Raw genomic sequence first — 23326 nt, 5'->3', positions numbered from 1 at the left:
AGACATTTTGAAGGCTGAGTAATCATAGTGGCTAGTAAAGCAAACATCCTATTAGCTGCCATTAGAGTTTGCATAATAAGACCTCTCGTAGGATGATATATTTTACACGCCCTATCTTTCATGACAATAGCAAGTCCTCGCTCTTGAAGTTGACCAATGCTCAATAAATTATTCTTGAGCTCAGGAATGTAAAACACATCTCTTACCACTTGGGTTAAACCTTCGGTCTCAAGCTTAATGCTCCCTTTTCCCATCACAGTCATCCTTGCACCGTTGCCTAACTTTATTGAGTGTCTAAATTGCTCATCCATCTCCATGAACCAATCCTTGCTTCCTGACATGTGGTTAGAACATCCTGAGTCTAGGAACCAAACACCTTCTCTCTTGGCATTCTTGTCCTCAATGTAAGCCATCAGTAGAAGCTCTTCCTCTTCATCCCACTCGGCATAATTGGCACCCTTCTCCCAACTGGGACACTCGTTTTGAAAATGCCCAAGTTTATGACATTTGTAGCATTCAACCGTGGCTTTGTTGAAGGTTTGTCTTCCTCTACCACGTCCACCTCTCCCAGCTCCTCGTCCCCTACCTCTTCCTGTTTTGTCTTCATGGGTGACCTTGAGGACTTGCTCTTCCTCACCTTGACCCTTCATTCTTTGCTCATGCACAAGAAGGCTGCTCTGAAGTTCGTCAATGGTCATTGTAGTCATGTTGTTGGACTCCTCAATCGAACATACTACGTAGTTGAACTTAGAAATCATTGATCGAAGGATTTTTTCCGTGATCATTGTTTGACTCATATTCTCTCCATGAGCCTTCATTTTGTTGGCTATGGATAAAACACGAGCAAAGTAAGCATTCACCGATTCTCCTTCCTTCATGCGAAGAACTTCAAAATCACAACGTAAAGACTGCAGTTGTGCCCTTTTAACCTGCGTTGAACCCTGAAACTTTTGCTTCATGGAGTCCCAGATTGTCTTTGAGGAGCTTCTGTCAAGAATGGTCTCAAGCACATCTCGTTCGATTGCTTGATAGAGAAGGTTCTTTGCCTTCAAGTCCTTCAGCTTGTTATCTTCATGCTCCTTCCGTTGAGCATCAGTGGGTTGACTTCCTTCTGCCACCACTGAGGAAAAAGACCGTACTTCTCCTGCGACATTCACCATGATGCCGCGATCTACAACATTCCAATACTCCTTGGAACGAAGCAGATTCTCCATCAGCTCAGCCCAATGATCATAGTGCCCTACAAACTTAGGCACATAGGTGCTGCTTCCTTCTGCCATTTCAAGAGAACTCTCAATCTCTCGTATTCACAGTCAGGCCCTGTTAAGGGCTCTGATACCAATTGTTGGAGTATCAAAGACCTAGCTCTAAGAAGCTGTAAAGATCGTGAAATAATCCAATAATTATTAACAGAACATGTTTGGCTTAAATAGCCATTACAACTGAAAAACAAATTAAAGCAAACCACGTCTCCACATCCCGAAGACTGTGGCAACTAAATACTTGACCTGATCAACTCCTAACTTAAATGAACTACTAGCTCCTGAAAAATAGGAGCTTATTCAAATCAAAACAAACTTGCATTACAGAAACTCTAACAGGAACTACTCAGTTCAGAGCCGAGGGCGCTTTCGGAGAAACGATAATTCAAGTGATGAAGACTCGGATTTTGATTCAGAGGGTGAGTCCGTACAGCCCTTTGCTAATGAGAATTCGAAATTTGGGATAAATGTGAGGAAATTAGGGAATAGTGCTTCATTGGGAAAGTATGATGTGAAGATTATTAAGAGGAGGGTGCCCCTTAATTCATTAGACGAGGAGAGTGATTTTGCGCAGCAGGTTGAGTCGATAAGGTATGAGCTTAGTAAGAAAAATGCTGCTGGAAATGAAGGAGGGGAGGATAGGGAACTGGAGGAGACAATTCTTAGTGGAAAGAGGTATGCAAAATTATTGTACTTTGGTTGTTTTTCTTATATTACATTTGTGGACATGTTAAAATTTTAGTCTTTGATCAGTTAAATGTGTATGTGCCCATTGGTGATCCGGTTGGTTTTCGGTTTTTGGCAGATTTGATGGGTGTGGTATATCTCCATTGACAGTCAAGGCACTGACTTCTGCTGGCTATATTCAAATGACAAGGGTACAGGAGGCTGCTCTTTCTGTTTGTCTTGAAGGTGAGGAGTTGGCTACTTGTTTTAGCCATGTTATTTGGTTTTTTCTTTCCTTGTTAAATTACATAGAACGCCTCCACTTGTAGTTCAAACCCAAGTCATCCTAGGGTTGGATGAGATCCTAATCTGCTAAGGTGTCCTCTAGGGGACGTTTAGTTAATCAATTTGTCCAAACTCATATGATCATATCAAATGATCGATAGTTAATTTCTGGGTCCTCCGGCCTAATTGACTTGAAAAAAGGGTGTGACGATTCTTTTAACAAAAAAATCAAACGGTATGCGATGATTTTCATTCTTATTTGTTACAGGAAAAGATGCATTGATCAAAGCTAAAACAGGCACCGGAAAAACTGCAGCTTTTGTGGTACATCATTTTACTTTTTTGTTATTTTAGAGTTATTCATAGCATTTTAGGTTCTTTCTTTTCAATTCTCTTGTTAAACACAAACAGCTTCCTGCTATTGAAGCAGTTGTGAAGGCTAAGACTAGCCATACCAATCAACGGGTGTCTCCAGTTCTTGTTCTTATCCTCTGCCCTACAAGAGAACTTGCAAGTCAGATAGCTGCAGAAACAAATGTTTTGTTGAAGTACCATGATAGCATAGGTCTGCAAACATTAGTTGGGGGCACGCGATTCAAAGAGGACCAGAAACGTCTAGAATCAAATCCATGCCAGGTTTGTACATTTGGCTTGGTCATTGAAAGTCCTGCTTAATTTTAGTGTGGTTGTGAAGAGAGTAAGAATCCATTGTACAAATGTTTCGCAGATAATAGTTGCAACTCCTGGCAGGTTGCTGGACCACATTGAGAATAAGTCAGGCTTGTTGGTGCGATTGATGGGACTGAAAATGCTGATACTTGATGAAGCTGGGCACTTGTTAGACCTAGGATTTCGGAAGGATATAGAGAAAATTGTTGATTGTTTGCCTCGTCAAAGGCAGTCCTTGCTCTTTACTGCAACAATTCCAAAAGAGGTTCGACTATCCTTATACTTCAAGTCTGAAGTTTAAAGGAACAATTTTACTAGGCACTTGGTATATTTTGCGGCATGAAACCACTCAAAGCCCAGATTTTACTTGATTATGAATATGCAGGTTCGCCGAATATCACAGCTTGTCTTGAAGAAGGACCATGCCTTTGTTGACACAGTGGGTTTAGGTTGTGTTGAAACTCATGATAAGGTATATAACATTGACCAGTTGGTGTAGTTTCCAATATAGAATTTATTATGAATCTTGCTTTTACATCTCTGTTCAGCCTCTTAATGTGAAACAGTTCTGGTGTACATCATTTTAATTACTTTATTATAGATGGTTGAAATGGTTCTGATAATACCTGAAGCATAAAATATGACATTGGAGTAATGAATCGATCTCTACTTGTGAGTGCAGGTTAAGCAATCATCTCTTGTTGAACCACATGAATTGCATTTTCAAATAGTGCACCAGCTTCTGATGGAGCATATCTCGCAATCACCTGATTATAAGGTTTGATGTTATAGCTTGTGGATTCAAATGTTTGGTTGTGTTGTATGTGCCTGAGGCTTAACGTTGTATCTTTCAGGTTATTGTTTTCTGTACGACTGGAATGGTAACATCCCTCCTCTTTCATGTTCTTCGTGAAATGAAAATGAATGTTAAGGAGATGCATTCCAGGAAGCCTCAACTCTATCGAACTCGTATCTCTGAGGAATTCAAGGTATCAAAACGACTGATTCTTGTTACCTCTGATGTATCCGCACGTGGAATGAATTATCCTGATGTTTCCTTAGTCATTCAGGTATTTGCCAGCTCAATTATGTTTTTCTTATAGGTTGAACCTAATTATATCACTGACATGTGAATTAATTGATTTTTCTAACGTATGTAAAAATTACATGTATATCTATTTTCTGTGTACATAAATGACGTAGTGGACCAACATTAATATGTTCCGACTGAATGCAGATGCGGTGGCTCAGCAGGAGTTCAATTTTTTTCCTTCTTAGATTTACATAGCATTCCCAAGCCTACATTGTGTATAGTGTTGGCTTTTATGTTTAACGACGATGGTAGTGCTTCTCACATTGAGCGTTAATGTATATAGTTTCTTCTTGAGTATTAGTTTTCCAATCATTGCTTAGATTTAGCGATTATGAGATTTGTCGAATTGTTTTTCTGAAAAGATGTTAGAGGCAGAACTAGCTCACTTTGCTTTGATCCACTCATTCAGCTATGTGGAGATTTGTGGGGACTCGAACATATTTGAATGCATAAAGAGCTACTCACCATAGCACATTAGAACATAAATGTCTGCATCTATTAACTATTTCACATTAAACTAACAAAGAAGGGAAAAAGGATTTAAAATATAACTGATGAATGAGTTTTTGTATGTGGCTGCACTGCCTTGTAGTAAAAGTAATACGTAGTCTGATTGTTACCAGGTGGGTATTCCTTCTGACCGGGATCAATATATACATCGTCTTGGAAGAACGGGACGAGAAGGCAAAGAAGGACAAGGCATATTGTTACTTGCACCATGGGAGGAGTATTTTCTGGATGAATTAAAAGATTTGCCTGTTGAAAAATTTCCTACGCTGCGATTGGATCCAGGCACTAAACTTAAGGTTCTTGCATCACCTCCAATTCTATTCTTTGTATTTGTATCTGAATTCTGAATCGCATTATTGAGTTCAGATACTATTTCTGGGCATATGGGAAAGAACAAAATTTAAAATGAAGTTGAATAAAACCTGAAGAAAAAAAAAACTTATTGAATCAAAAAGAGGTTGTGTTTACAGTTTACAAGTTGAAGATTCTTAAAGCTTGCTCTCTTTTCATGGTCCAATCCAACCATTGTTGAGATGATTAATTAAGTCAATTTGTAGATTTCAGATTTCTGGAATTTTTACTAGACATGGCAATCAGTACCCCAATCCTAGTGATGAACTAGGTTTTGTTCATTAAAATTTCCCATATTTGTTTTATTAGTATTTAGGAAATCTGCTAGTAGCTTCTAGGTTTTCATTATCTTGTTTGTATCAGTTAGTTTGAAATACAATCATGTGCGGGTTTCTTATTTGTAATGCTGGGTTTTCGCTTATTCTTGCAGATTGAGGATTCATTAGCCAAGATTGACGGTAGTGTCAAAGAAGCAGCCTTTCATGCTTGGCTTGGGTACTATAACTCAATCAGGGAAATTGGCCGGGATAAAACCACACTTGTTGAGCAAGCCAACCAATTTTGTCAATCAATTGGTTTGCAAAAACCTCCTTCTCTCTTTAGAAAGACAGCATTGAAGATGGGCTTGAGAGATATACCTGGCATAAGAATACGAAAGTAGCATACATTTGGAACATGGATAAGCAACCTGCTGATTTGACTGGCTGGGATAGGAAGACAAGGAAGTCAAGGACCTTCATTCTCGTCTAAAGTGTGTAAACAGGTTCACCTAGTTCAAGAAGTTGTTTCACATGAAAAGTTGTCTTATGGTGAATGCCTGCCTAGTCTAGCACTGGTTGTTGAAATGGCTGTAGAAGCACACCTTTATCGCATGTTATTGCCAAATACAATGGTTTCTTTAGGTTGCATCATGCTATATATCGATATTTGTGAAGCAGATGTATGCCTCATTGTACATTCTATCCGTATTGTAAGCATTCTAATTATAATATGAAGCTGCATGTTCTCTTTCTTATTTCCTCCTCGGTCTAAAAAAGTAGAGCAACTCATAAAAATGTTGATATGAACTAAAGCATCGCTAGTAGTAGAATGGCAATCGGACAAAAACTACGTTGGCTTCAGAAGGTAATGGCAGTTTTTAATTGAGTTTGGGAATTTGAGCAACTCATATCATATATATGTGAATGTCAATTATTATTGTTTGTAGTAAAAACAATGATATTTTTGGAAAGAATGAGTACATTTTTGCGCAGCCCAAATGTCTGAATTTGATTTTCCATTTCCATGCATTCACGAGTAATGTACACTTGATTTGCGCAGCCTGAATGTCTAAATTTCACTTCCAAAAGTGTACTAATTGGTGTTCGATTGAAACAGAAATTGTCTGATCATGCTGAATCAGGGACTAATGCTGACACTCTCTTTCCTTGCAGACTTACCTCAAACAACTTGTTCTTCCAGCCTGGAATGTCATAGCAGTGGGTGGATTTGAACAAGCTATCAAGAATTAATTGGAAAGAGCTTGTGTCATTGGCTGTTCCTTGTCTTTAAGAGCTGAATTCATGAAGGTTATTGGTACTCATTGCAAGAACTTATCTGAGCTTAAAGTTATGTTCCCTTTTGACATAGATTTTGCAAGGGCCATGCTGCCTATACATCAAAACTTAAGGTCTTTAAAGTCTTCAGAGCATAATGGTGCACAAGGAAGCTTTGGTTTTTATATTGGACAAAATGTAACATCTAGAAGTGCCTCCTTAAAGAGGACTCCGAATCTCCAGACTCCGTTGTCGAACATAAACACCTCGACAAGTCAATCCTTGACCTCACGGCTCAAGACGTTACTTTTTTGTCTGAGAGAGTCCTGCATAATGTGAGGGGCACCATTGCATGGTTGAACTTTGTGAGTGTAATAATGTCTGAACTATAAATGTGGACATGCTGTAAATAAAGTTTGCTTTTGTAGACTATTTCCTTTTCATGCTGCAGATAGCTTGTGTTAAGCCTGAATACGACTATAAAGTACTTTTTTTTTCTGATGAACAAAGCAACCTTAGACATTTTCTGAGCTCCAGAACTTCTGGAACAGAAAGATCATCAATTGTGACCTTAGCTGTCCAAAAATTATACTAGGGTCTAATGTGATTTACGTACTTCTCCGAAGGTGAATACCGTATTCTACAAGAGTCATTTTGATTGTGCCTGGCTAGTACGCAACAGATTGCAAATTCAAGTCATCACTCAATTTGATAATGTTCCTTGATAAGGACATTAATAGTGAATTTTTCCATATAAGTTCAACATCAAAATAACACTGACGTCAGAAGAATCCCTATTTTTCTGTAACAAGTATAGTGATGTTTTGAAATAATTTATCTGCCGTGCATTTCTTTAATCAAAGACAAGGCGGCCAATGGCCATCATTACTAACAAATGTTTGCAGGCAAGAAAAATGGGAAGCAAATAATATTGTCTTCTTTTATTATAAAGGAAGTCAAATTAGGCAGCTGCTGTTTTAATGCTCAAAAGGCCGAAAACATTACTGAGATGTTCTTCTTACAGCCGAATCAAGCTCTCAATTCAGTTTTAAAACAACATGAAGAGGCTTTGAACAAAATGCTTATGGTCAAATAAAGCTCAAACTAAGAAAAAAAAATAAAAGCGCTAGGGGCTTGTAGCTCAAGTGGGTAAGAACTTACGAGCATTTACTTTTGCATTCAAGGTCCGAGGTTTGATTACCCCCTCCCCAATATCATTTGTATAAAAAACGAAACAAAACCAAAGCATACCAAAACTTGTTTTAGATGAGAGGTCATGGGTAGGTGTGTGTGTCTCTCACAACCCTAGCAATAGAGGCCGTAGAGCATGCGTAGGCTTTAGAGCCTGTCCTAATCAAAATATCAAATCTAATTATTCAAGCCCCGTAATAGGGAGAAGAACTTGCATGTCACAAGAATAACACTATTTTGCTATCCTCATCTAATTATGTTATGTTATGTAAAATTCTTATCACGAGTGACGGAACATAGGCAGTCTAGCATCCCATTAATTTCTAAACTTTGGAACTACGCTGGTTTGATCCCGTAAAGGGTACGTAGGCAGTCTAGCATCCTAATAGACGCAACCGCAACCAAATCCCCACAAATCAAATATCTACCTTTACACAAATCAAGTCCGAACTACGTTGGTTTGATCTCTTTGAAAGGGTACGTAGGCAATCTAGAGATTCAATCTAGATGCAACCATCCCAAACACAACTCCATATCGAATCCCTGGCTTATTCAACTAAATTCACTCAAACACCCCTCAATCGAATTCATTCAAATTCCCCTTTTTGCAATGAGTCATCTATTCATTGCGAATCTTTGAACTACGAGTGGCTTGATTCCTGCAAAGGATACGTAGGCACCCTGAGGTTGAACTTGGGAGCAGCCGCAAAACCAAACACATACATTCTGTTTCTTTATGATGGAATCAAAGGGTTTTCCCTTGTAGCGAGGGATTGTAATTAAGAGACTTGCGTCTTTAATGGGTCGAACCTAAAATAATAAAACCCCATTAATTGATTAGTGGTGGTGAAATTATGTTTGGAGATTTACATTTTTCTTCAACAGGTTGCATTCTATATCTTGCTCGAAAATGAACATCAGAGTACAGAGATTGTGGGATAAAATAATCTTCCATAAGATTCTTACCCCGAGAATGTCTATGTCTGTCCACATTCGGTGCCCGGCCTTCTCGTGAACCACGGCGGCTCTGATTTTCTTCCTCTAGCAAAGCAATGGCCACACCAAGTTGCTCATCTAGTTCTCTCTGCGCCCTTTTGCTTGTAGCTCTTCTACGCATTCTTGCTCGCTTTTCTCGCTCTTGCCTCTCCAAAACCTCTTCCATGTTGTCTGACATTGAGAATAGAGAATGAAATCTAAAATATGAGAAATGAAATCTAAAATATGAGAAATGAAGATGTAGAGAAGATATGGTGTGAGAGGTATGAGCTAAGCCTCTGCATTTATAGAAAAATTTAGGCAGATAGAGATGACACGTGGCGCAATTTTAGAGGGTGAAAATCTTATCTGAAATTTGAAATTCACATGAAATTTGAAATTTGAAATTTATCTGGAATTTGAATTTTGAAATGTATCTGAAATTTGAAATTTGAAATTTATCTGAATTTGAATTTTGAAATGTATCTGAAATTTGAAATTTATCTGAAATTTGAAACCGAAAATCTGATCCGATATGAATAGTATTGACACATAAGAACCCAAAAATCTTATCCGAAAATATTATCCAAATTAATTGTTTAAGTAAACAAAGTTGTGAAAAAAACAAAAAAATGAATAGTATTTGCCATGGCAAGCCTTGCATTGCTGGAAATACAATTTTGCCCTAGGCGACACTATTCACGTGAATAGTACCGCCTAGGGCTCCCTTGCCATGACAATGGGCTAACTGGTGGAAGTGCTCTTATATCGGCTGAAGATGAAATAAAGTGATAGGACAGTCACCCACACTACATCACCCTGCACTATCCATCGCCTTCTTATATCACCTCTTTCCTGAAAAGCTAGGAAACGGTTATCCTTTTCTCTTAGTATGCTTGCCATGTGGCATCATCCATAATCATGTATAAGTACCTAAGAGCATCTCCGAGAGAGTCCAAATTTTAGCCAAATTCTAGTTAAAATAGCTAGAAAATTATTATAGCAAACTACTTAAAATGTGTTTTCTTCAGCAATATTCTCTATTTTAGATAATCTCAAATATTTTATTATTTTGTTCTCCCTCTCGCTCTTTCTCCCAAATGTCTCTATCTCTTTCCCAAATTTTAACATGAGACCACATTGTTTAGTGATATTTCTTTCCAACATGAATTGAAAAAGAGGAGAAGAGATCTGGAAATTGAAACCTTTATTAAAACTAAAATTTATTGTTCAAAACACATTGTGCATACACACGTACATGTCACATGTGCATAGGTATATTATAAGCAAACACTTATATCATTTTACATCTCAAATTTTCATTCAAAGGTTGACAATTCAGTCTGTTCAAAGTAGCGGCCAGAAACTCTAATATCCGGCAACAAAGCCGCCTTCACCGGACCTTTAGCAGCTTCTTCAGCTGTGAGGATACCGGTATAATTGTTCATGTCTGTGGCGGTAAAACCAGGACTGACTGCGTTAATGGCAATGCTAGGATACTTTTTAGCCAAGACTCTGGTATAAGCATTCAGAGCTGCTTTGGATACAATGTAGGCAGATTGATTAATAGGCCAGCTTTTGGCTTCAATCAAATTGTGCTTCACATCCTCCAAAAATCCCTCAACTAAGTTGTCCACTTTCTCTTCTGTGAGGCTATCACTGTCTCCTAGCACCTTATTGGCTTCCTCATTTCGAATAACCTAAAGATCAATAAACCGATATGTTTATATCAATCTAACAACATAACATAACATATTGTTGTATATAGATTTATGATTCGGATTCGGTTGTGTACCCTTAGTTGTCCCAATGCAGAGGAGACATTGACTACCCTTGCCGAGTTGGATTTTTGAAGAAGTGGAATAAGTGCTTTTGTGAGCTGCTTAATTCCATAGTAGTTTGTTTTGAAGCAATCCCCTGCTGTCTCGTAGGTTTGCTTTACATATTCATTCTTGATACCATTGGGACCTATAAGCTGCATCGGTATTTGCTCTTGTCAATGATATATTCATTAGTAAGTGATTCAAGTACATCAAAATATATCATAAAATTGTTAGCTTAGCTTGATACAGATTGAGTTCTAGTTTTTTTTTTTTGTCTAAAGAAATATCTGAATTTTATTGACTTACATCCTCATGCCTAATTGCCAACTTCTCTTTGTTCTAGTTTTTTTTTTTGTCTAAAGAAATATCTGAATTTTATTGACTTACATCCTCAGGCCTAATTGCCAACTTCTCTTTGTCATCAGTGAGGAATAAAGATCCAATAACTCCTGCATTATTGACCTGCAATATATTTATAAATAAATAAAACACACATTTCTGTTATAAGTGGTTAAGAAAAATAAAGTGATGAGAAGAAAAGATAACATGCAGTTTCCACAAGAAGATGCACAGAGAGAGAGAGAGAGAGAGAGAGAGAGAGATCAAAAGAGTTACCAATATGTCAAGCTTTCCAAACCGAGTTTGGAGAAAATCAGCCAGAGAAGCAATGCTAGTTTGGTCAGTGACATCCAGCTGATGAAAGACCACATCAGAGAAGCCAGAAGCCTTTAGCTTCTCAACAGCTTCAGTGCCCCTCCTCTCATCTCTTGCAGTTAATATCACCCCAACTCCATTAGAACCTAATTGCCTGCTTATCTCAAATCCAATCCCTTTGTTGCCTCCAGTTACAACTGCAATCCTATTTTGAGGAAATTCAAAACCAAAATTAAGAAAGAATTTTAATTCAATGGTGAAATTAACAAACAAATTGAAAGACAGATGTACCTCTTAGATCCAAAAGTGATTGTTGTTTCTTCCATTTTCTGTAGATGATGGTTTACAAGGAATTCCGAGTGCTTTTGCTTTCTGTTCTTGAAGATATTTATAGTTTATTTATCTCCTAAATTGTCAAAGTTGATTCAACCTATGAGTTTTTACTGGTGACGTATGCCATGACATCTTTCCAAAATGCTTTTGCTTTCCAATGTGTCACCATGAATTATTGGGGGGAGACTGTGGAAAAAGCAAAAGGAGAGAGAAATTTTTTAAAAGAAGCCAAAATGGACAAAATTGCCCTTATTTATTTTTGGATTTCCTAAGAAATCATTTACATTTGCATGTCTTTGATTTAAAAGTTGAGAGGTTTTTTCCAAAAGTGAAAATTTTTTTATGGCTAAAACCTAAATTTACTTATTATATTCCCGTATGCCATGACATCTTTCCAAAATGCTTTTGCTTTCCAATGTGTCTCCGGCCCCGTAGCCACCATGAATTATTGGGGATATTATATTCCCGTATTGACTTTTTTTTTTTTTAATGAAATGGTCTTAAGTTCTCTGTTGTCTTAAGATCCATTGAGGTAAGGGCTGACAAAGCTTCTTATTATTTCTATGTTTAGGTTTTTAACTTGCATGAATTTTTGTTTGTTTTCATCAATGGGTTTGCAAGTTGCAACTTGTTGATAGCAACACTTTGAGTTTCCAGTGTCTTCTAACATTAGAACGAGATATTAATAGACCAAAAGCTAGTTGACATTTAGCAAACTTGACTTCAAATGCCTTGTATTAAACTTCATCACATTTTTAACAAAATATTTAGAAAGAAAATATTTATAAGACTCGGACTCGGACTCGTGTATGGGTTAAACGCTCTTAACCACTTGTACGACATTTTTTTCTCTTCCTTAAACTGAAAATAATAACAAATTGCGACCAGAAAAAGAAAAAGAAAAAGAAAAACCTGAAAATAACAACAGAGGCCCATTTTATAGCAAAGGCCCATTTTATAGCGAAGCATGACAAACCTCTGCTTCAAATTAAAATGTAGGCCCATACCCATCGTCTTCCTTAAACCCTAAACCAGTAAAACCCTTCCCCTCTCTCTCTCTCTCTCCCCCCATCTCTTCGATCACTGAATCACTAACCACACACAATATGTCCGGTTCGATCCTTTTGGAACGGTCGAGAGACTTCTCGAAGCTTCTATGCAGGCTCGTACTGACCCGACCCATGGGCGGCGGGCCCCGGACCTTCCCGGGAGGCGTCACCAAATGGAAATGGAAGCGCATGCACGAAAAACGAGCCAAAGAGAAGGAGAAGTGCCTCTTAGAACAAGAGAAACAGCTCTACGAGGCCCGTCTCCGCTCCCAAATCCGGGCCAAAGTCGCCGGGAAACCCGACCCGTTTTCAAATCAGGGTTCAGAAACCGGGCACAACCCTATGAACCCCAACGAGCACCTTAAAGCCCTAGCAGATCGGTTCATGAAAGAAGGCGCAGAAGATTTGTGGAACGAAAAGGATGGGCCGATTGATGACCGGCCTCCACCGGTTGGCTCGGACGCACGGACGAGATCGGTTACCGCACCGCCGTTAGACCTGAGGAAGCTGATATCGAAAGGTCGTGATTTGGCGGGAAATGGTAGAAGTGTAAACTTGATAAATTTGAGTGGCAATCACGTTAGGGGTAGGAACTACTCAGTTCAGAGCCGAGGGCGCTTTCGGAGAAACGATAATTAAGTGATGAAGACTCGGATTTCGATTCAGAGGGTGAGTCCGTACAGCCCTTTGCTAATGAGAATTCGAAATTTGGGAGAAATGTGAGGAAATTAGGGAGTAGTGCTTCATTGGGAAAGTATGATGTGAAGATTATTAAGAGGAGGGTGCCCCTTAATTCATTAGACGAGGAGAGTGATTTTGCGCAGCAGGTTGAGTCGATAAGGTATGAGCTTAGTAAGAAAAATGCTGCTGGAAATGAAGGAGGGGAGGATAGGGAACTGGAGGAGACAATTCTTAGTGGAAAGAGGTATGCAAAATTATTGTACTTTGGTTGGTTTTCTTATATTACATTTGTGGACATGTTAAAATTTTAGTCTTTGATCAGTTAAATGTGTATGTGCCCATTGGTGATCCGGTTGGTTTTCGGTTTTTGGCAGATTTGATGGGTGTGGTATATCTCCATTGACAGTCAAGGCACTGACTTCTGCTGGCTATATTCAAATGACAAGGGTACAGGAGGCTGCTCTTTCTGTTTGTCTTGAAGGTGAGGAGTTGGCTACTTGTTTTAGCCATGTTATTTGGTTTTTTCTTTCCTTGTTAAATTACATAGAACGCCTCCACTTGTAGTTCAAACCCAAGTCATCCTAGGGTTGGATGAGATCCTAATCTGCTAAGGTGTCCTCTAGGGGACGTTTAGTTAATCAATTTGTCCAAACTCATATGATCATATCAAATGATCGATAGTTAATTTCTGGGTCCTCCGGCCTAATTGACTTGAAAAAAGGGTGTGACGATTCTTTTAACAAAAAAATCAAACGGTATGCGATGATTTTCATTCTTATTTGTTACAGGAAAAGATGCATTGATCAAAGCTAAAACAGGCACCGGAAAAACTGCAGCTTTTGTGGTACATCATTTTACTTTTTTGTTATTTTAGAGTTATTCATAGCATTTTAGGTTCTTTCTTTTCAATTCTCTTGTTAAACACAAACAGCTTCCTGCTATTGAAGCAGTTGTGAAGGCTAAGACTAGCCATACCAATCAACGGGTGTCTCCAGTTCTTGTTCTTATCCTCTGCCCTACAAGAGAACTTGCAAGTCAGATAGCTGCAGAAACAAATGTTTTGTTGAAGTACCATGATGGCATAGGTCTGCAAACATTAGTTGGGGGCACGCGATTCAAAGAGGACCAGAAACGTCTAGAATCAAATCCATGCCAGGTTTGTACATTTGGCTTGGTCATTGAAAGTCCTGCTTAATTTTAGTGTGGTTGTGAAGAGAGTAAGAATCCATTGTACAAATGTTTCGCAGATAATAGTTGCAACTCCTGGCAGGTTGCTGGACCACATTGAGAATAAGTCAGGCTTGTCGGTGCGATTGATGGGACTGAAAATGCTGATACTTGATGAAGCTGGGCACTTGTTAGACCTAGGATTTCGGAAGGATATAGAGAAAATTGTTGATTGTTTGCCTCGTCAAAGGCAGTCCTTGCTCTTTACTGCAACAATTCCAAAAGAGGTTCGACTATCCTTATACTTCAAGTCTGAAGTTTAAAGGAACAATTTTACTAGGCACTTGGTATATTTTGCTGTATGAAACCACTCAAAGCCCAGATTTTACTTGATTATGAATATGCAGGTTCGCTGAATATCACAGCTTGTCTTGAAGAAGGACCATGCCTTTGTTGACACAGTGGGTTTAGGTTGTGTTGAAACTCATGATAAGGTATATAACATTGACCAGTTGGTGTAGTTTCCAATATAGAATTTATTATGAATCTTGCTTTTACATCTCTGTTCAGCCTCTTAATGTGAAACAGTTCTGGTGTACATCACTTTAATTACTTTATTATAGATGGTTGAAATGGTTCTGATAATACCTGAAGCATAAAATATGACATTGGAGTAATGAATCGATCTCTACTTGTGAGTGCAGGTTAAGCAATCATCTCTTGTTGAACCACATGAATTGCATTTTCAAATAGTGCACCAGCTTCTGATGGAGCATATCTCGCAATCACCTGATTATAAGGTTTGATGTTATAGCTTGTGGATTCAAATGTTTGGTTGTGTTGTATGTGCCTGAGGCCTAACGTTGTATCTTTCAGGTTATTGTTTTCTGTACGACTGGAATGGTAACATCCCTCCTCTTTCATGTTCTTCGTGAAATGAAAATGAATGTTAAGGAGATGCATTCCAGGAAGCCTCAACTCTATCGAACTCGTATCTCTGAGGAATTCAAGGTATCAAAACGACTGATTCTTGTTACCTCTGATGTATCCGCACGTGGAATGAATTATCCTGATGTTTCCTTAGTCATTCAGGTATTTGCCAGCTCAATTATGTTTTTCTTATAGGTTGAACCTAATTATATCACTGACATGTGAATTAACTGATTTTTCTAACGTATGTAAAAATTACATGTATATCTATTTTCTGTGTACATAAATGACGTAGTGGACCAACATTAATATGTTCCGACTGAATGCAGATGCGGTGGCTCAGCAGGAGTTCAATTTTTTTCCTTCTTAGATTTACATAGCATTCCCAAGCCTACATTGTGTATAGTGTTGGCTTTTATGTTTAACGACGATGGTAGTGCTTCCCACATTGAGCGTTAATGTATATAGTTTCTTCTTGAGTATTAGTTTTCCAATCATTGCTTAGATTTAGCGATTATGAGATTTGTCGAATTGTTTTTCTGAAAAGATGTTAGAGGCAGAACTAGCTCACTTTGCTTTGATCCACTCATTCAGCTATGTGGAGATTTGTGGGGACTCGAACATATTTGAATGCATAAAGAGCTACTCACCATAGCACATTAGAACATAAATGTCTGCATCTATTAACTATTTCACATTAAACTAACAAAGAAGGGAAAAAGGATTTAAAATATAACTGATGAATGAGTTTTTGTATGTGGCTGCACTGCCTTGTAGTAAAAGTAATACGTAGTCTGATTGTTACCAGGTGGGTATTCCTTCTGACCGGGATCAATATATACATCGTCTTGGAAGAACGGGACGAGAAGGCAAAGAAGGACAAGGCATATTGTTACTTGCACCATGGGAGGAGTATTTTCTGGATGAATTAAAAGATTTGCCTGTTGAAAAATTTCCTACGCTGCGATTGGATCCAGGCACTAAACTTAAGGTTCTTGCATCACCTCCAATTCTATTCTTTGTATTTGTATCTGAATTCTGAATCGCATTATTGAGTTCAGATACTATTTATGGGCATATGGGAAAGAACAAAATTTAAAATGAAGTTGAATAAAACCTGAAGAAAAAAAAAACTTATTGAATCAAAAAGAGGTTGTGTTTACAGTTTACAAGTTGAAGTTTCTTAAAGCTTGCTCTCTTTTCATGGTCCAATCCAACCATTGATGAGATGATTAATTAAGTCAATTTGTAGATTTCAGATTTCTGGAATTTTTACTAGACATGGCAATCAGTACCCCAATCCTAGTGATGAACTAGGTTTTGTTCATTAAAATTTCCCATATTTGTTTTATTAGTATTTAGGATATCTGCTAGTAGCTTCTAGGTTTTCATTATCTTGTTTGTATCAGTTAGTTTGAAATACAATCATGTGCGGGTTTCTTATTTGTAATGCTGGGTTTTCGCTTATTCTTGCAGATTGAGGATTCATTAGCCAAGATTGACGGTAGTGTCAAAGAAGCAGCCTTTCATGCTTGGCTTGGGTACTATAACTCAATCAGGGAAATTGGCCGGGATAAAACCACACTTGTTGAGCAAGCCAACCAATTTTGTCAATCAATCGGTTTGCAAAAACCTCCTTCTCTCTTTAGAAAGACAGCATTGAAGATGGGCTTGAGAGATATACCTGGCATAAGAATACGAAAGTAGCATACATTTGGAACATGGATAAGCAACCTGCTGATTTGACTGGCTGGGATAGGAAGACAAGGAAGTCAAGGACCTTCATTCTCGTCTAAAGTGTGTAAACAGGTTCACCTAGTTCAAGAAGTTGTTTCACATGAAAAGTTGTCTTATGGTGAATGCCTGCCTAGTCTAGCACTGGTTGTTGAAATGGCTGTAGAAGCACACCTTTATCGCATGTTATTGCCAAATACAATGGTTTCTTTAGGTTGCATCATGCTATATAGTGATATTTGTGAAGCAGATGTATGCCTCATTGTACATTCTATCCGTATTGTAAGCATTCTAATTATAATATGAAGCTGCATGTTCTCTTTCTTATATCCTCCTCGGTCTAAAAAAGTAGAGCAACTCATAAAAATGTTGATATGAACTAAAGCATCGCTAGTAGTAGAATGGCAATCGGACAAGGCTTCAGAAGGTAATGGCAGTTTTTAATTGAGTTAGGGAATTTGAGCAACTCATATCATATATATGTGAATGTCAATTATTATTGTTTGTAGTAAAAACAATGATATTTTTGGAAAGAATGAGTGCATTTTTGCGCAGCCCAAATGTCTGAATTGGATTTTCCATTTCCATGCATTCACGAGTAATGTACACTTGATTTGCACAGCCTGAATGTCTAAATTTCACTTCCAAAAGTGTACTAATTGGTGTTCGATTGAAACAGAAATTGTCTGATCATGCTGAATCAGGGACTAATGCTGACACTCTCTTTCCTTGCAGACTTACCTCAAACAACTTGTTCTTCCAGCCTGGAATGTCATAGCAGTGGGTGGATTTGAACAAGCTATCAAGAATTAATTGGAAAGAGCTTGTGTCATTGGCTGTTCCTTGTCTTTAAGAGCTGAATTCATGCAGGTTATTGGTACTCATTGCAAGAACTTATCTGAGCTTAAAGTTATGTTCCCTTTTGACATAGATTTTGCAAGGGCCATGCTGCCTATACATCAAAACTTAAGGTCTTTAAAGTCTTCAGAGCATAATGGTGCACAAGGAAGCTTTGGTTTTTATATTGGACAAAATGTAACATCTAGAAGTGCCTCCTTAAAGAGGACTCCGAATCTCCAGACTCCGTTGTCGAACATAAACACCTCGACAAGTCAATCCTTGACCTCACGGCTCAAGACGTTACTTTTTTGTCAGAGAGTCCTGCATAATGTGAGGGGCACCATTGCATGGTTGAACTTTGTGAGTGTAATAATGTCTGAACTATAAATGTGGACATGCTGTAAATAAAGTTTGCTTTTGTAGACTATTTCCTTTTCATGCTGCAGATAGCTTGTGTTAAGCCTGAATACGACTATAAAGGACTTTTTTTTTCTGATGAACAAAGCAACCTTAGACATTTTCTGAGCTCCAGAACTTCTGGAACAGAAAGATCATCAATTGTGACCTTAGCTGTCCAAAAATTATACTAGGGTCTAATGTGATTTACGTACTTCTCCGAAGGTGAATACCGTATTCTACAAGAGTCATTTTGATTGTGCCTGGCTAGTACTCAACAGATTGCAAATTCAAGTCATCACTCAATTTGATAATGTTCCTTGATAAGGACATTAATAGTGAATTTTTCCATATAAGTTCAACATCAAAATAACACTGACGTCAGAAGAATCCCTATTTTTCTGTAACAAGTATAGTGATGTTTTGAAATAATTTATCTGCCGTGCATTTCTTTAATCAAAGACAAGGCGGCCAATGGCCATCATTACTAACAAATGTTTGCAGGCAAGAAAAATGGGAAGCAAATAATATTGTCTTCTTTTATTATAAAGGAAGTCAAATTAGGCAGCTGCTGTTTTAATGCTAAAAAGGCCGAAAACATTACTGAGATGTTCTTCTTACAGCCGAATCAAGCTCTCAATTCAGTTTTAAAACAACATGAAGAGGCTTTGAACAAAATGCTTATGGTCAAATAAAGCTCAAACTAAGAAAAAAAAATAAAAGCGCAAGGGGCTTGTAACTCAAGTGGGTGAGAAATTACGAGCATTTACTTTTGCATTCAAGGTCCGAGGTTTGATTACCCCCTCCCCAATATCATTTGTATAAAAAACGAAACAAAACCAAAGCATACCAAAACTTGTTTTAGATGAGAGGTCATGGGTAGGTGTGTGTGTCTCTCACAACCCTAGCAATAGAGGCCGTAGAGCATGCGTAGGCTTTAGAGCCTGTCCTAATCAAAATATCAAATCTAATTATTCAAGCCCCGTAATAGGGAGAAGAACTTCCATGTCACAAGAATAACACTATTTTGCTATCCTCATCTAATTATGTTATGTTATGTAAAATTCTTATCACGAGTGATGGAACATAGGCAGTCTAGCATCCCATTAATTTCTAAACTTTGAAACTACGCTGGTTTGATCCCGTAAAAGGTACGTAGGCAGTCTAGCATCCTAATAGACGCAACCGCAACCAAATCCCCACAAATCAAATATCTACCTTTACACAAATCAAGTCCGAACTACGTTGGTTTGATCTCTTTGAAAGGGTACGTAGGCAATCTAGAGATTCAATCTAGATGCAACCATCCCAAACACAACTCCATATCGAATCCCTGGCTTATTCAACTAAATTCACTCAAACACCCCTCAATCAATTCATTCAAATTCCCCTTTTTGCAATGAGTCATCTATTCATTGCGAATCTTTGAACTACGAGTGGCTTGATTCCTGAAAAGGATACAGGCACCCTGAGGTTGAACTTGGGAGCAGCCGCAAAACCAAACACATACATTCTGTTTCTTTATGATGGAATCAAAGGGTTTTCCCTTGTAGCGAGGGATTGTAATTAAGAGACTTGCGTCTTTAATGGGTCGAACCTAAAATAATAAAACCCCATTAATTGATTAGTGGTGGTGAAATTATGTTTGGAGATTTACATTTTTCTTCAACAGGTTGCATTCTATATCTTGCTCGAAAATGAACATCAGAGTACAGAGATTGTGGGATAAAATAATCTTCCATAAGATTCTTACCCCGAGAATGTCTATGTCTGTCCACATTCGGTGCCCGGCCTTCTCGTGAACCACGGCGGCTCTGATTTTCTTCCTCTAGCAAAGCAATGGCCACACCAAGTTGCTCATCTAGTTCTCTCTGCGCCCTTTTGCTTGCAGCTCTTCTACGCATTCTTGCTCGCTTTCTCGCTCTTGCCTCTCCAAAACCTCTTCCATGTTGTCTGACATTGAGAATAGAGAATGAAATCTAAAATATGAGAAATGAAATCTAAAATATGAGAAATGAAGATGTAGAGAAGATATGGTGTGAGAGGTATGAGCTAAGCCTCTGCATTTATAGAAAAATTTAGGCAGATAGAGATGACACGTGGCGCAATTTTAGAGGTGAAAATCTTATCTGAAATTTGAAATTCACATGAAATTTGAAATTTGAAATTTATCTGGAATTTAAATTTTGAAATGTATCTGAAATTTGAAATTTGAAATTTATCTGGAATTTGAATTTTGAAATGTATCTGAAATTTGACATTTTGAATTTATCTGAAATTTGAATTTTGAAATGTATCTGAAATTTGAAACCGAAAATCTGATCCGATATGAATAGTATTGACACATAAGAACCCAAAAATCTTATCCGAAAATATTATCCAAATTAATTGTTTAAGTAAACAAAGTTGTGAAAAAACAAAAAAAATGAATAGTATTTGCCATGGCAAGCCTTGCATTGCTGGCAACACAATTTTTTTGCCCTAGACAGCACTATTCACGTGAATTGTACCCGCTTAGGGCTCCGCCATGGCAAGGGCTAACTGGTGGAAGTGCTCTTATATCGGTTGAAGATGAAATAAAGTGATAGGACAGTCACCCACACTACATCACCCTGCACTATCCATCGCCTTCTTATATCACCTCTTTCCTGAAAAGCTAGGAAACGGTTATCCTTTTCTCTTAGTATGCTTGCCATGTGGCATCATCCATAATCATGTATAAGTACCTAAGAGCATCTCCGAGAGAGTCCAAATTTTAGCCAAATTCTAGTTAAAATAGCTAGAAAATTATTATAGCAAACTACTTAAAATGTGTTTTCTTCAGCAATATTCTCTATTTTAGATAATCTCAAATATTTTATTATTTTGTTCTCCCTCTCGCTCTTTCTCCCAAATGTCTCTATCTCTTTCCCAAATTTTAACATGAGACCACATTGTTTAGTGATATTTCTTTCCAACATGAATTGAAAAAGAGGAGAAGAGATCTGGAAATTGAAACCTTTATTAAAACTAAAATTTATTGTTCAAAACACATTGTGCATACACACGTACATGTCACATGTGCATAGGTATATTATAAGCAAACACTTATATCATTTTACATCTCAAATTTTCATTCAAAGGTTGACAATTCAGTCTGTTCAAAGTAGCGGCCAGAAACTCTAATATCCGGCAACAAAGCCGCCTTCACCGGACCTTTAGCAGCTTCTTCAGCTGTGAGGATACCGGTATAATTGTTCATGTCTGTGGCGGTAAAACCAGGACTGACTGCGTTAATGGCAATGCTAGGATACTTTTTAGCCAAGACTCTGGTATAAGCATTCAGAGCTGCTTTGGATACAATGTAGGCAGATTGATTAATAGGCCAGCTTTTGGCTTCAATCAAATTGTGCTTCACATCCTCCAAAAATCCCTCAACTAAGTTGTCCACTTTCTCTTCTGTGAGGCTATCACTGTCTCCTAGCACCTTATTGGCTTCCTCATTTCGAATAACCTAAAGATCAATAAACCGATACGTTTATATCAATCTAACAACATAACATAACATATTGTTGTATATAGATTTATGATTCGGATTCGGTTGTGTACCCTTAGTTGTCCCAATGCAGAGGAGACATTGACTACCCTTGCCGAGTTGGATTTTTGAAGAAGTGGAATAAGTGCTTTTGTGAGCTGCTTAATTCCATAGTAGTTTGTTTTGAAGCAATCCCCTGCTGTCTCGTAGGTTTGCTTTACATATTCATTCTTGATACCATTGGGACCTATAAGCTGCATCGGTATTTGCTCTTGTCAATGATATATTCATTAGTAAGTGATTCAAGTACATCAAAATATATCATAAAATTGTTAGCTTAGCTTGATACAGATTGAGTTCTAGTTTTTTTTTTTTGTCTAAAGAAATATCTGAATTTTATTGACTTACATCCTCATGCCTAATTGCCAACTTCTCTTTGTTCTAGTTTTTTTTTTTGTCTAAAGAAATATCTGAATTTTATTGACTTACATCCTCAGGCCTAATTGCCAACTTCTCTTTGTCATCAGTGAGGAATAAAGATCCAATAACTCCTGCATTATTGACCTGCAATATATTTATAAATAAATAAAACACACATTTCTGTTATAAGTGGTTAAGAAAAATAAAGTGATGAGAAGAAAAGATAACATGCAGTTTCCACAAGAAGATGACACAGAGAGAGAGAGAGAGAGAGAGAGAGATCAAAAGAGTTACCAATATGTCAAGCTTTCCAAACCGAGTTTGGAGAAAATCAGCCAGAGAAGCAATGCTAGTTTGGTCAGTGACATCCAGCTGATGAAAGACCACATCAGAGAAGCCAGAAGCCTTTAGCTTCTCAACAGCTTCCGTGCCCCTCCTCTCATCTCTTGCAGTTAATATCACCCCAACTCCATTAGAACCTAATTGCCTGCTTATCTCAAATCCAATCCCTTTGTTGCCTCCAGTTACAACTGCAATCCTATTTTGAGGAAATTCAAAACCAAAATTAAGAAAGAACTTTAATTCAATGGTGAAATTAACAAACAAATTGAAAGACAGATGTACCTCTTAGATCCAAAAGTGATTGTTGTTTCTTCCATTTTCTGTAGATGATGGTTTACAAGGAATTCCGAGTGCTTTTGCTTTCTGTTCTTGAAGATATTTATAGTTTATTTATCTCCTAAATTGTCAAAGTTGATTCAACCTATGAGTTTTTACTGGTGACGTATGCCATGACATCTTTCCAAAATGCTTTTGCTTTCCAATGTGTCACCATGAATTATTGGGGATATTATATTGGGAGCTTTAGTAATATACCCAAAATGGGACCTGAATTTATAAAAAAACCCCACATAGAATACACTTTATAAACACACCCAAAATCCATTTATTATATAACAAATTAGTGTTCAAGTTCCTATAAATTACAGGTCTGCCACTATCAAGCCCAACACCAAACAAACTCAAAAGACACCCAAAACAAACCCAGCCCAAACTTATAAACAAGCCCAAACCGTAACTTTCGTCCAAAAAAAAAAAAGTAAACCGTAACTTAAAAAAGTAAACCGTAACTTCCAGCACTTTCATTAAACGTTCTCTGCAAAACGTCTCTTCACTTCACTCATCGTCTTCATCAAGTCAAATCGTCTTCATCAATTCGTCTTCATCGTCGTCGAAACCGAGACTCCA

General features: G+C 37.8%; 3 protein-coding genes and 1 pseudogene across 4 annotated transcripts; 2 read left to right on the top strand and 2 right to left on the bottom strand.

Moving 5' to 3' along the window:
- Positions 1-1226: 1226 nt before the first annotated feature.
- On the top strand, positions 1227-5851 carry LOC148915188 (putative DEAD-box ATP-dependent RNA helicase 48). The gene is made up of 11 exons (XM_089041239.1): positions 1227-1312; positions 1590-1937; positions 2068-2174; positions 2482-2537; positions 2625-2849; positions 2941-3147; positions 3268-3354; positions 3565-3660; positions 3737-3952; positions 4599-4781; positions 5267-5851. The coding sequence occupies exons 1-11, from the start codon at positions 1227-1229 to the stop codon at positions 5495-5497; spliced, it is 1842 nt and encodes a 613-aa protein (XP_088897365.1). The 3' UTR covers positions 5498-5851.
- Positions 5852-9727: 3876 nt separating this feature from the next.
- LOC148915187 (salutaridine reductase-like) lies at positions 9728-11463 on the bottom strand. The gene is made up of 5 exons (XM_089041790.1): positions 11306-11463; positions 10976-11219; positions 10748-10822; positions 10333-10512; positions 9728-10237 (listed from the first exon to the last, which is right to left on the bottom strand). Exons 1-5 carry the CDS (start codon positions 11338-11340, stop codon positions 9857-9859), a joined length of 915 nt encoding a protein of 304 aa, XP_088897916.1. The 5' UTR covers positions 11341-11463; the 3' UTR covers positions 9728-9856.
- Positions 11464-12363: 900 nt separating this feature from the next.
- LOC103344156 (putative DEAD-box ATP-dependent RNA helicase 48) lies at positions 12364-17235 on the top strand (annotated as a pseudogene). The gene is made up of 10 exons (XR_016122233.1): positions 12364-13321; positions 13452-13558; positions 13866-13921; positions 14009-14233; positions 14325-14531; positions 14652-14738; positions 14949-15044; positions 15121-15336; positions 15983-16165; positions 16651-17235. The product of XR_016122233.1 is annotated as a putative DEAD-box ATP-dependent RNA helicase 48 (transcript).
- Positions 17236-21127: 3892 nt separating this feature from the next.
- On the bottom strand, positions 21128-22860 carry LOC148915186 (salutaridine reductase-like). The gene is made up of 5 exons (XM_089041569.1): positions 22703-22860; positions 22373-22616; positions 22148-22222; positions 21733-21912; positions 21128-21637 (listed from the first exon to the last, which is right to left on the bottom strand). The coding sequence occupies exons 1-5, from the start codon at positions 22735-22737 to the stop codon at positions 21257-21259; spliced, it is 915 nt and encodes a 304-aa protein (XP_088897695.1). The 5' UTR covers positions 22738-22860; the 3' UTR covers positions 21128-21256.
- Between the last annotated feature and the right edge of the window lie 466 nt (positions 22861-23326).

The sequence above is a fragment of the Prunus mume genome, linkage group LG7 (genome assembly GCF_029339155.1).
Source record: "Prunus mume cultivar Tortuosa linkage group LG7, ASM2933915v1, whole genome shotgun sequence".
Classification (NCBI taxonomy): Eukaryota; Viridiplantae; Streptophyta; class Magnoliopsida; order Rosales; family Rosaceae; genus Prunus; species Prunus mume.
Note: the sequence above shows the minus strand (reverse complement) of the source record. Positions and strands in the feature narration are given on the sequence as shown.